The following is a 13,229-nucleotide window of genomic DNA, read 5'->3' as shown; positions in this document are numbered from 1 at the left end:
CCGCTACCTGTGAAACAACTTTTTAAAATCAGAATTTCCTTTTGCTGCCCGCTTCCATCATTTTAAAATAGAACTTTGGCCACACCCTTTTCCTACTGCAATCCAAGTCGAGCATCTCATTCCCATTGGCCAATCAGAATTAGTTGATTTGAACAAATGTAAATTCCAAAACTAATGTAAATTCCAAAACTAATGTTAATGTTCAAAACTAATGTAAATTTCCAATGAATCTAGTGTAAATATACATCATTTATCATGATACCTTTTGGTACATGATAAATAATGTAAATTTATAGGAATATTTTTTTCTGTGTATGCCTTTGAATATTTCTGTATTCATTGATCAAAAAACATAATTACTTTTTGTTTTAGATTTATATTTTTGGCAATTGGGTCCTAAAGCCCTATGTGAATTTTTATGTACAACGGTAGAAAAACACGCGTAAAAACCATTTCTGATCAGTTTTTTTTTTTCATTTAAATGCAAAAAAAATTGACAAGACAACAATTTTTCGGTCCCTTTTTTGTCAAAAAGGGCCACGAAGATAATTTTTCAAAATTTATTTAAAAATCAATTTTAAATGCTTTGCGGTTGAACAAAAGGTTATTTTACTCAGAAAAATTGAGCTTTAGCGATGTGAACGATAATATCACAAATTTAAGCTTAATTTAAGGACCCAATTGTCTAACTGTACCAGTCCAGAGAAACCCATCAGCAGGAGAAGAACTTGGAACAGAGTTTTAAGGTAGCTGGTGTGATTTTAGTACAATTTTAAATAACTGATTTTTTTTTTAATTTTCTATTATTTTAATAATTCTATAATTTTGTAAAATTTTTATAATTCTGCGATATTTTTGAAATTTTGTAATATTTTTGTAATTTTGCGATACTTTTGTAATTTTGTAATATTTTTGTAAATTTGCAATATTTTTAAAATTTTGAACTTTTTGAAAATTTTGTAATATATTTGTTGTTTTGTGACATTTTTGTAATTTTGCAATATTTTTGTTATATTTTTGCAATTTTGTAATATTCTATTTGTAATTTTGTAATATTTTTGGAATTTTGAAATATTTTTTAATTTTGTAGTATTTTTGAAATTTTGTAACATTTTTGTAGTTTTGTGATATTTTTGAAATTTTGTAATATTTTTTGTAATATTTTTGCAATTTTGTAATATTTTTTTTTGTAATTTTGTAATATATTGGAAATTTTGAAACATTTTTATAATTTTGTAATATTTTTTTAATATTGTAATATTGTTATATTTTTGTAATTTTGTAATATTTTTTTTTTAAATTTTGGTAAATTTGTAATGTATTTGGACTTATGTAATATTTTGCTTGTTATTTTGTAATATTTGTATAATTAATTAATTAATTAATCAATTTCTAAGCAACCTGGGCTAGACAATCATCACAAATACATGACGAAATCCAGTCTGCAACCCGCTAAGATCACCATCTCCATGCGAATGCGAATGCGAATTTTGCTTGTTATTTTGTAATATTTATGTGATTTTTTAATATTTTGTAATTTTGTAATGTATTTGTAATTTTGTCATATTTTTATAACTTTGCAAAATTTTTGTAATTTTGTTATATTTTTGTTGTTTTTGTGACATTTTTGTAATTTTGCAATATTTTTGCAATTTTGTAATATTTTGTAATATTTTAGAAATGTGGATTAATTTTTCTAATTTTGTAATATTTTTGTAAAAACGCAATTTTTTTGTAATATTGTATTTTTTTTTGTTATTTTAAAATATTTTTTGTTATTTTGTAATATTTATTTAAATTTCTAATATTTTAGTCACTTTGTAATATATTTGTTATTTTGTAATATTTTGTTTGTAATTTTGTAATATTTTTGGAATTTTGAAATATTTTTTGAATTTTGTAATAGTTTTGTAGTTGTGTGATATTTTAGTTATTTTGCAATATTTTGTAATATTTTTGCAATTTTATAATATTTTGTTTGTAATTTTAAAATATGTTGGATATTTTGAAACATTTTTATAATTTTGTAATATTTTTGTTATATTGTAATATTGTAATATTTTTGTTATTTTTAAATATTATTGTCATTTTGTAATATTTATGTAATTTTTTTAAATTTTGGTGAGTTTGTCATATATTTGGAATTTTGTAATGTTTTGTTTGGAAATTTGTAATATTTTTGTAATTATGAAATATTTTTGTAATTTTGAAATATTTTTGTAATTTTGAAATATTTTTGTAATTTTGAAATATTTTTGTAATTTTGTAATATTTTTGTAATTTTGTAATTCTTTTGTAATTTTGTTCGAAAAAACACATTACCAAGCGAAAATTCCCGTATGTTTGGCAGGTTTAGCACTCGCTCCTAACCCCATCCAATGTTCACTATTTAAACAACTTATTTTAAAAAACTGTTTATAGAAACTTGTTTGCACACTTCCAACTTAACTAAAAAGCTGATATGACAACGTTAGAGACTCTCACCGAAAAAATCAATTTTAAACAAATAAGTAACAACGCACGGCACTTAAAAAGAAAAATAAAAAACAGATTAGAATTTTTAGAAAATAACTATTCAATTTTACATTTTTAACCTTGTTAAGACATTGTAAAAAGGTTAACAAATTCAATTTTAATAAAATAAAATAAACCTAAATGTATATTGCATGACAATTTAAATCTAGAGTTTTTTAAAAGGTTCTGTAAGCTATTGTGTTTCATATTTTTATAGGACCTTATGAAATCTTCCTTTTGTAAAAAAAAGATAAAAACTGTATTTTTGTAAGGCTTGCTAGCCGAATAAATTTACCTGTGGATCAAATATGTTTATGACACCGTGCGGTGTGGAAAAAGCAAACAGCTGTCACTTCCAAATAACACCCAGTTCATTTTTGAGCCTGCTGTTGACTCAATGTTTGACTGAAGGAGGTATTAGACTATGATACAGAAATAAACTCACACTTTTTCGTGTGAATCTATATGCCTTGGTTTGCGGCAAACTCTGCCAACAAATGCAGGCAAACGAACAAAGAAGGCAAACTGTCAAAAAGTGCGAGTTTGGTTGTTTGTTTGGCATAATCTATTACCTCCTTAAGTTCAAATTTGTAGAAGCTTCACTTTTCCACTATTAAAGCGATATCAAGTGCTCCCTTCTTGCATCGAAATCCGTTCGAATCCCATCTTCAATTACTCTCGCAACAATAAGTCGACGGCAATCAATTACCACATCGCTGCAATCCTTTTTCCTTTATCCTTGAGGGGAGAATTTTTTTCCCCAGCACTCCAACTAATAAAAAGGGAAAAATTCTCGCCAAACCCCCACCCAACCTTACACACCACACCAGTAATCAACAAGTCCTCGCTCCGGTCATGTACCAACCAACTACTCAGACTTGCAGCAACGAACATGGTGCGGTTCCACCTGATTCCGACGCTGATTACGAACTAATTTCGCCCCATAGCCGTCGGCTGATTACCGGGGTATTATCGAACCCCAGTTTGGAGTCATTCCGCAGGAACGGAAACTTTCCCCCGCAAGCTTTCGTTGCGGCACTCTCCGTTTCCTCCCTGCCGCTTTAATTGCATCCTTTAATTTTAATTACTACCCGTGGCCACTCGTTTCGGAAGAAACTGCAAGTCAGAGGGCACGCTGGTAATGTTTTTCGTCCAACCAATAACACCTAATTAGGTGGAGGGATGGGGGGCGGGGTGGGCGGGGGGGGGGTGGTGGGTCGTGCAAGGACCCTTCGAGCAGATGTAATCTTTTTTGCCGTCTTGAACACAATAATGCTGGGAAATCGATTTGTCAAATTGCATACTTTTAGGGGTTTGGAACTACTTTTAGGCATTATTTGATCATTATTGCATACTTTTAGGGGCGAAAAATAGTTGAAAATACTTACACAGCACGGACAGCTGAACGGTGGCCTGCATCGGTTTGTCCGGGTTGAGCGCCTTGTGCTTGGCCTGGCAGGTGTACTCCATGTAGTCGTCGTCCGAGGTGGGCTTGATGCGCAGCTGGGACGTCACCGTGTACCGTTTGCCCTCGGTTTCGATCACCTTGTTCTCGATGGAGTCTGGAAAAAAAGAGGGAGAGAGAGAAAGAATGAGCGCGTGAGTGAAATAAAATTACGGTTTGCTACTTCTTGAAGAAGTGTTTTTTTTTCTTCGTTGCAAGATTCCCATGGGACAGATCAGGTGTGCAGACGAGGGCTCACCCCACCCACGCGAAGTCTGTTAAGAAAAGTGACTCAGTTTCATTATGGGAAAATAATTCAATACAATATTATCTGGGAGTTGATGGTCGGGTCGTTCTCTTCTGCACTGTCAACCGTGCAAAAAAGTAGATTGAGTTCATCATGGGCAGAAAATGGGTCAAAAGAGTGAGAGTCACTTAAATTTTAAAATCATCAGAAAAAACACAGTCAAGTTGTAGTCATGTTGATGTCATGTCACAGTCAATTTTTTTTTCATGTTGATGTCATTTCACAGTTAAGTTGCTGTCATGTGACAGTCAAGTTGTAGTCATGTTGATGTTATGTCACAGTCAATTTTAGTCATGTTGATGTCATTTCACAGTCAAGTTACTGTCATGTGACAGTCAAGTTGTAGTCATGTTGATGTCATGTCACAGTCAAGTTGTAGTCATGTTGATGTCATTTAACAGTCAAGTTGTAGTCATGTTATGGTCATGTTGATGTAATTTAACAGTCAAGTTTTAGTCATGTTGATGTCATTTCACAGTCAAGTTGCTGTCATGTAACAGTCAAGTTGGACAAATGTTGTTTTCATGTCATGTCACAGTCAAATTGTTGTAGTCAAATAGTCAACTCTTTTCAAAGCAACTTTTTTTGACGGTCAACCTCCATTTTTTTTTCAACTTGTCTGGGGATGTCAACAAAAAACGAACAATCTAGGGATGTCCAAAAACGCGTAAATTTTGCTCCACTCCATTTCGCTCGTTCTATTCCGACAAAATGCCACCGTCTCAACTCTCTCCTTGCTCAGGAAGCACATGTTCGTGTAATGAAAAACCCAAGAAGAGGGTGGATTGAGGGTTTCCTCGAGCGGGCCAAAGTAAATATTTACACAAAATGAAGTGAAAAATGAGACTTTTTTTTTCTTCGTCGAGCTGAAGCTGCTTGCCGCTCAGGGGAAACGTGACCCTCCCTTTCGGGGAGATGATGTTGACCAAAGTTTGAGACGGAGTGTCTTTCGTCCTTGCGGCGATCAGGCGGCTACGTCAACCGGGACCAACATTGTTTGAGTTAAAGCTAGCTCGTGAAGGACAATTTGACAGCTTTTTTTTCATGCCAAAACTGGACGTCTTTACATCGCTTGAAGAGGTGTAAAATAGCATTCTTTGAACTTGATCAAACAATTCCAATTATATCGTATCGGAGAAATGTAGCACACACACACACTTTAGCAGACGACAGTTGGAGAGCTGCACGAGTGATGCTTGACGTCGTCATAACGAACATCATTATCGGGAGGGGGCGTCATTAATGGCATCCTGTTGCGACGCAACACTCTCTATCGCAGCTGATGAGTTGAACTGCATCAACATGGAGGAGGACTGGTTGTTAGTAGCTACGAGTGTGTTATTAGTGCTCTTGTAAGGACTCGTGCAACGGTGGGAATTGCCTTGTTGTTGAATCGTGTATTGCATTTGAGTCAATTTTAACAGGCTTAGAAGTTATTAGTGCAATTTAAAATACGTTTTGTTTGTTGAACATTTAATGTTTTCTCCGAAAATGGAGTCACAATCTTCTCTTTCTTAATTTACGAACAACGACACAAAACGGAATGAGAAATACACTTCTCTATCTTGAGGTACGAACATCGACACAAAACGGAATCGAAAAATTGAGCAAAACTTTTCTCTATCGCAAGGTACGAACAACGACACAAAACGGAATCGAAAAAAAGAGCAAAACTAGTCTCGTTTTCTTGGTACGAACATCGACACAAAACGGAATTGAAAAATGGAGCAAAACTCGTCTCTTTCTCTTACTACGAACATCGTCAAAAAACGATACAAAGTGGAATTGTTAGTTGCTGTAATTTTTGATTGTTAAATTGTTTAACTTGTGTTAAATTTGTCAATTTCTTGAGTGTTTGAAATTCAGTTGGCAGAAATCAAAATCTTCGTATTTTTGAAAATTGATTCCAAATTTAAATGACACTAAAAAGCTTAAACCAAGGTACTCATCTTCCCCGAAATTGCACCTCATTACGTTGGCGAAAGCTCACCCAGCTCGCAGTAATGGTTCAAAATTGACCATAAAACTTAAACGGTTGCGCGTTCCTAACCCATAAAAAACCCCGTTCCCGTTCCCCGTTAAGGATCTCTCCTTTCGCGATGATTAATTAAAATTCACCATCCATCAGGGCTTCACACTTCGATGAGCTTTTGCATCTCCCGCGAGAAAGTGAACGAAGCAAAAAAAAAAAAATCAATTTGCAGATGGCTTCCTCCTTCCCGGTTGGCCGATTTCATTTTGCCCCGGTAATTTCCATAACTTTTCGTCCATTTAAAATTAAGTGCAATTGAACTTCTGGCATCTCTCTGCCGGTGTGGTGACCTCATTTGGTCCGTTTTCCAAGAAAAACATATTTACGGCAGTGATTACGTTCAACGTAACGGTCCGAGGTTGACTTTTAAGGGCCTATTTTAAGCCTCTCTCGCCAAGTTCCACCAAAGTTCAATTTCTTCTAAATACATCTATCCATCTCGGGCCATCCTCCACCAAAACTCCACCAAAAGAAGTCAAATCGCGCCTTTTATGACTTGGGCATCAAAGGCCGACCCCGGCAATTTGAAGTGATTTCGCGCCATCTTGCCGCCGCCGACACTTTCACTTTTCGTCAAGTCACCCAGTCCCCGGGAAAAGCCACCCCACTTTTATTATCATTTTGATGCCATCATTATCATCACCGAGCGCTTCACGCGAAACGGCAATAACCATTGGCGCCTTGGCAATTTTCCGCGGAAAAGCCCGCGCTCCTTTGAAAAGGTATGTTGTTGGTTGGAGTTTGAACGGCACGCAATAAAAAGGTCCAACTTGTAGGGTAAGTGGACCTACATTTACACTATTTTATGAAATCTGCGCAATATTGACTCAAGTTCAAAATTGACAGTCTGCACCCCTAATTTATGGAATCGGGGAACCAGCTGCAAAAGTCATGACCAAAAGCGATTAATTTATCGTCCGGTCCGGTCCAGTGAAGGTGGCTCGAAATGGCTGCAGATTTTTTGACACGTGATTGTCACCTGAAAGCTTAGGCGTGGGGAGGCAAAAAGTCGTGGAAAAACGACAGACTTTGAGAGTTTTTGGTAATTTTTTTAATGTCAAAATCTTTTTTGCGATTTTCAAAATGTTCTTAAGTATTGCTTATTGCGAGATAAAATCACGTTTCTCCTTCGCTGTGAGTGACAGTAGATTATTGCCGCCTTATTACCGCAGTGTAAAAATCAGCAAGTTGAACTGAAATTCTGGTTGATTTGGCTGTCAACTTGGTTTGTTTTGAATATTTTCTAAAAAGTCAGCTCAAAACTCAAGGCAACCTTTGACAACAGCCAAAAATTTGTTCTGCGGTTGTCTTGCGGCTGTCATGCGACCATTATCTTGCGGTCGTATCACCGCACGTGAACTCTAATTATTGACGCCCGCAGTAATATATAAAACTTTAAAATCACTTTATATTCAATTTTTTTTTTCATTTTAACACTTTGGATTTTTTTTAAATTTTTGGAATTATAATATTTTTTTAAAGTTTCCAGATACCCAAATTTTGAGAACATTTTAAACATTTAAATTTTTTTCCGAAGTAGCAGCTACGGGTAGGCACCAATGCTATGCTATGCTATGCATTCTAAACATTTGAAATTTTTTAAATTTTCTTTTTTTTCAACATCTGAATTTTACAAATTTTCTAAATTTTAAAAATTAACTTAATTTTGCATTTAAAAAAAAATTGAAATTTTCTAAATTTTGAAAATTTTCTCAATTTTTTTTTAATTTTGAAATTTCCTAAATTTTGAAAATTTTCAAAATTAAAAAAGAATTATTTTGATAATTTTTATTTTTTTTTTCAATTTTCAATTCGGTTTTATTGAATAATCAAGATACAATAAGTGCTTTTGAGGAACATAACAGAGTTTTGGAGATCCTTTCAGCTGTGTGTTACATCATAATCCATTTTGGAACAATTATTGTTTGTAAATAAAGGTGTCACCAAGAGTAAGAAAATTAAAAAAAAACTTACTAAGATTGCAAGGGAAAAGGGATACAAATAGAGAAAGCTTAGAACTAGATCACAGATTTTAATCCTTTGTAGATGTGCTTGATCATCAGCTCCCCAAGGGCCAGGAATTCCTCCGCTTTGTTACGACAGGTGCGAAACCGCGTCAACATCTCCCCTGCGAGAGCAAAGAACTCTGGCAGGGTAAAGAGATCTTCCCCGGTAACTTCTTGCTGGGCCGCATTGCCGCTACCGGCAGCGACCACGCTGGCAAACGATCGCCCCCATCCAGGAGGGAACGCTGAGTTGTTATTTTTTGTAAATTATTTTTTGAAAATAAAAAGTGAAACATTTTTTTAATGTGCATTTTTATCAGTTCTTTTTTTTATTTAAATTTGTTTCAAAATTACGGAGATCAAAAAGAAGATTTGGTTTGGATAGAAAAAAAAAAAACATAGAAAATCTAAAATTGAAGAATTCTATTTAAAATGAGCAGATCTTCAACATAATGCACTTCATACCTCAATATGACATATCCGGTCATTTGCAATGATTTCTTTCTCATTTCTACAATTTTTCTTCTTGAAACAAGACCTTCAAATAATCCCACAAAAAAAACAACAACAAAAAATCCCCAATCCTTCACCAGAACCGAAACCGAAAGCTGCCCGGAGGGCTGCATCCCGACGGTCCAAGATCCTTGACCAATCGCTTCCCACAACGAAAAAAAAAAACCCAAACCAATCCTGTTTTGCACATCCTTTTCGCCGAGGCTGTCAATTCTCGGCACCATCACTGCATAGCCATCCGAATCGTCCCGGGCTCAAAAGCCAGGCCCGGTGACGATTTATCACGCATCGATGATTTGTCCTTTGGGCAAGACCAACAAAAAAAAAGAATCGAAAATTGAAGCGCCATCTTTCGACGGGATCGGAAATATTGGCCTGAAACAACGCCAACGACACAAAAAACTGTGGCAAGAGAAAATCGTACGAAAATTGAGTGCGTAAAATATGGAGGTCTTCATAACGACAAATTGCCGGGAATCAGAATTTGATTGTTTTGCGTTGGCAGCAGCAGCTTCTTCCGACTTCTTTTTTTCCCCGTTATCTCTGCGAGCTTTCCTGGACCTGGTTATGCAAAATGTGTTGCTTTTTTCTGGGTAGGGAGAGAGCGATATTGTGTGAGGGCAGAGGGCGCCAGGACCGGAATATCAAGCAGGATATCTGGAAATGATTGTGTACCTTTGGAGCATATTTAAAATGATCCTTTTTTGTTTTCCCCCTTGGAATGAATCAGAGTGACGGGGAGGGAAATGAAATTGCTTCTGCTTGAAGGAATGGAACCAACAAAAAAATTGTGGGAGGAAGTACACATCTGTCTAGGTGCTCTGATAAATATTATAAAGCTTGCTTATTTTGCTTGAAATGTGGAGGGGAGAGGAACAAACTCTGCTTGGGTGGCAATTCTACGAAAGCATCTGGAAGCTGCCCTCAGGTACGTGCTGCGTTATCAATGAATATTTTAGCACTATGATTGTTTAGGGAGAGGTTCAACTGGCTTGGTTTTTCATTTGTGGAATCTAGCAACTTGTGAGTTAACAATTAAATTTGATATTTTTATTTCAACACCCTCAATATTCCTAACTCAATCCTAAAATTTCTCTACGAACTCTAAAACATAGAATAAAATCTAAAATTAAATAAACGGTTAAATTGCCTATCTAAAAGAGTATTTTAATGTCTTTCCAATTACGGACTTCAAGTCATATGTAAGTGATTCAACTATAAAAGAAATTGAAAAAAGTGGAAGTAAAAGTAGGAGAAGAAGGCAAAGAAATTATTTATTTAAAATGTTCAAAATTCAGGAAACTAGGCAATTGCAAATATTTTTCAAATTAAGATAGTTTAGAAAAATATAAAAATAAAAAAAAATAGAAAAATTAGAAAATTTAGAAAATTTAAAAAAATTAGAAAATGAAGAAAATTTAGAAAATTCAGAAAATTTAGAAAATTTAGAAAATTTAGAAAATTTAGAAAATTTAGAAAATTTAGAAAATTTAGAAAATTTAGAAAATTTAGAAAATTTAGAAAATTTAGAAAATTTAGAAAATTTAGAAAATTTAGAAAATTTAGAAAGTTTAGAAAATTTAGAAAATTTAGAAAATTTAGAAAATTTAGAAAATTTAAAAAATTTAGAAAATTTAGAAAATTTAGAAAATTTAGAAAATTTAGAAAATTTAAAAAATTTAGAAAATTTAGAAAATTTAGAAAATTTAGAAAATTTAGAAAATTTAGAAAATTTAGAAATTTAGAAAATTTAGAAAATTTAGAAATTTAGAAAATTTAGAAAATTTAGATAATTTAAAAAATTAAGAAAATTTAGAAAATTTAGAAAATTTAGAAAATTTTAAAAATTTTGAAAATTTAGAAAATTTAGAAAATTTAGAAAATTTAGAAAATTTAGAAAATTTAGAAAATTTAGAAAATTTAGAAAATTTAGAAAATTTAGAAAATTCAGAAAATTTAGAAAATTTAGAAAATTTAGAAAATTTAGAAAATTTAGAAAATTTAGAAAATTTAGAAAATTTAGAAAATTTAGAAAATTTAGAAAATTAAGAAAATTTAGAAAATTTAGAAAAGTAGAAAATTTAGAAAATTTAGAAAATTTAGAAAATTTAGAAAATTTAGAAAATTTAGAAAATTTAGAAAATTTAGAAAATTTAGAAAATTTAGAAAATTTAGAAAATTTAAAAAAGTTAGAAAATTTACAAAATTTAGAAAACATAGAAAATATAGAAAATATAGAAAATTTAAAATTTTTAGAAAATTTCGAAAATCTAGAAAAATTAAAAAAAAGAAAATTTAGAACATTCAGAAAATTTAGAAAATTTAAAAAATTTAGAAAATTTAAAAAATTTAGAAAATTTAAAAAATTTAGAAAATTTAGAAAATTTAGAAAATTTAGAACTTTAGAAAATTTAGAAAATTTAGAAAATTTAGCAAATTTAGAAAAATTTAAAAAATATAAAAAATATAGAAGATTTAGAAAAATTTAGAAAATTTAGAAGAATTAAAATTTTCAGAAATTTTTGAAAATTCAAAATATACAGAAAATTTAGGAAATTCAAAATATATAGAAAATTTAGAAAATTCAAAATTTATAGAAAATTTAGAATTATTATAAAAATTAGAAAATTTACAAATTTTACAATATTTAGAATATTTAGAAAATTTAGAAAATTTAGAAAATTTAGAAAATGTATAAAATTTAGAAAATTTAGAAAATTTAGAAAATGTATAAAATTCATAAAATTTATAAAATTTATAAAATTTATAAAATTTATAAAATTTAGAAAATTAAGACAATTTAGAAAATTTAGAAAATTTAGAAAATTTAGAAAATTTAGAAGATTTAGAAAATTTAGAAGTTTAAAAAAAATAGAAAATTAAGAAAAAATAGAAAGTTTAAAAAGTTTATAAAATTTAGAATTTTTAGAAAATTTAGAAAATTCAAAATATATAGAAAATTCAAAATATAAAGAAAATTTAGGAAATTCAAAATATATAGAAAATTTAGAATTATTGAAAAAAGTAGAAAATTTAAAAAATTACAAAATTTACAGAATTCAGAAAATTTAGAAAATTTAAAAAATTCAGGAAATTTAGAAAATTTAAAAAAAATTGAAAATTTAGAAAATTTAGAAAATTGTTTTAAACGAGTCCAAATATGTTAAATATGATGATCAATGCAGAAAAAGACATTTAAGATTGTTCTCAGTTGTTTAGACTTCTATTTCCATTGAAATTTTGATATTTTTTGAAAAAAATTTTTGCCCCTTGATTTGTCGGACCAATTTTGACCAATATTTTAAAATATTTGCAACGGCCTTAAATAAGTCAAGAAAATCTTAAAAAATTCAAAAAAAAAATTTTTGGAAAATTTACTAAATTTAGAATGCTTTGAAATGTATCAAAAATTTGTAAATCAATTGATTGTTGATTTTTTTAATTCTCATTTTATTTTTTATTTTTTGCTTTAAAGTTTTCTAAATCTGACTTAATTTGCGATGTTTTGAATGTTATATTGTATTACTTGACTTTTAAAGACCGTCGGTATTGAAAGAACATTGAGCACATTGAGTTAGGCAATTTGAGACTAGGTTTTCTTATATCATGTTCGATGAAAAAATAAATCCCATTCATTGAAGTTGAAGTCCGTAATTGAAGTGAAACTGAAAAATTTCTGCAACCTTTGATTTTTTTGTTTCACCCCCAAAAATTAAAAGAAAAAACTTGTGTTCAAACAGCGATGAACAAGGCTTCTAACTATCAATTCTTCATCAAATCCTCCAATATTGATGTCCGTGCTTGAAAGGTCGCTTCCACCACCCACCACAGCAAAAAACGCTCAACCGCACGTGTTCGCAGCAACTTTCAGCGGCTCAACGACCACGTCCTAATCACAGATTTATGTGCATTATGCATGTTCTACAAACTCCCCCGCCCCCGTTTCACCTCACCAGTGCGCGACTTCAATGACCAAATAAATGTGTTCTCTCCGCAGGCCACACACGTGCGAATATTTCGGGGTGGATTTCCGCCCCGTGAACACCGGCAACAGAAAAAAGCTCCCCCTATTTTTTTTTTCGCGGGGTGTTATTTTGTTGATGATTTTGCCACTTGTCAAGTGCTATAATGTTGCCTCCTTCTTCAGCAGTTTTGTTTTTTTGCACTCGACTTCATTTTTCAACATAAATTCTAAATGCGTCGCCACTTTGGTCGGACGCCCGCTCTCTTAAAAAAAAAAAAAAAAAAAAAAAACAGTTGAAAGTTATAGTTTTGGCGCGGGAAAAACTCCCTGACGTGCACCAGTGAGGATGAAAATTTTACTAAAACAAAAGCTGGTAAAGGCTCCGAATCGCAAAAGTATCCCATTTTTTTCAACGAGCAGACGCGAGCAGCCGGAAATGTACAATGGAT

At 31.7% G+C, this 13,229-nt stretch overlaps 1 protein-coding gene across 4 annotated transcripts in view; it reads right to left on the bottom strand.

Moving 5' to 3' along the window:
- Positions 1 to 13,229, bottom strand: part of LOC6032348 (nephrin) — a 392,449-nt gene that overhangs the window by 63,640 nt on the left and 315,580 nt on the right. For all 4 annotated transcript variants that reach the window (XM_038252003.1, XM_038252004.1, XM_038252005.1 and 1 more), the window contains exon 6: positions 3,903 to 4,076. In XM_038252003.1, coding sequence (XP_038107931.1) covers positions 3,903 to 4,076 — 174 coding nt within the window. The remainder of the gene's footprint in view (positions 1 to 3,902; positions 4,077 to 13,229) is intronic.

This window comes from Culex quinquefasciatus, chromosome 2 (genome assembly GCF_015732765.1).
Source record: "Culex quinquefasciatus strain JHB chromosome 2, VPISU_Cqui_1.0_pri_paternal, whole genome shotgun sequence".
NCBI lineage: Eukaryota > Metazoa > Arthropoda > Insecta > Diptera > Culicidae > Culex > Culex quinquefasciatus.
The sequence above is the reverse complement of the archived record's forward strand: the minus strand, read 5'-3'. Positions and strand labels throughout refer to the sequence as shown.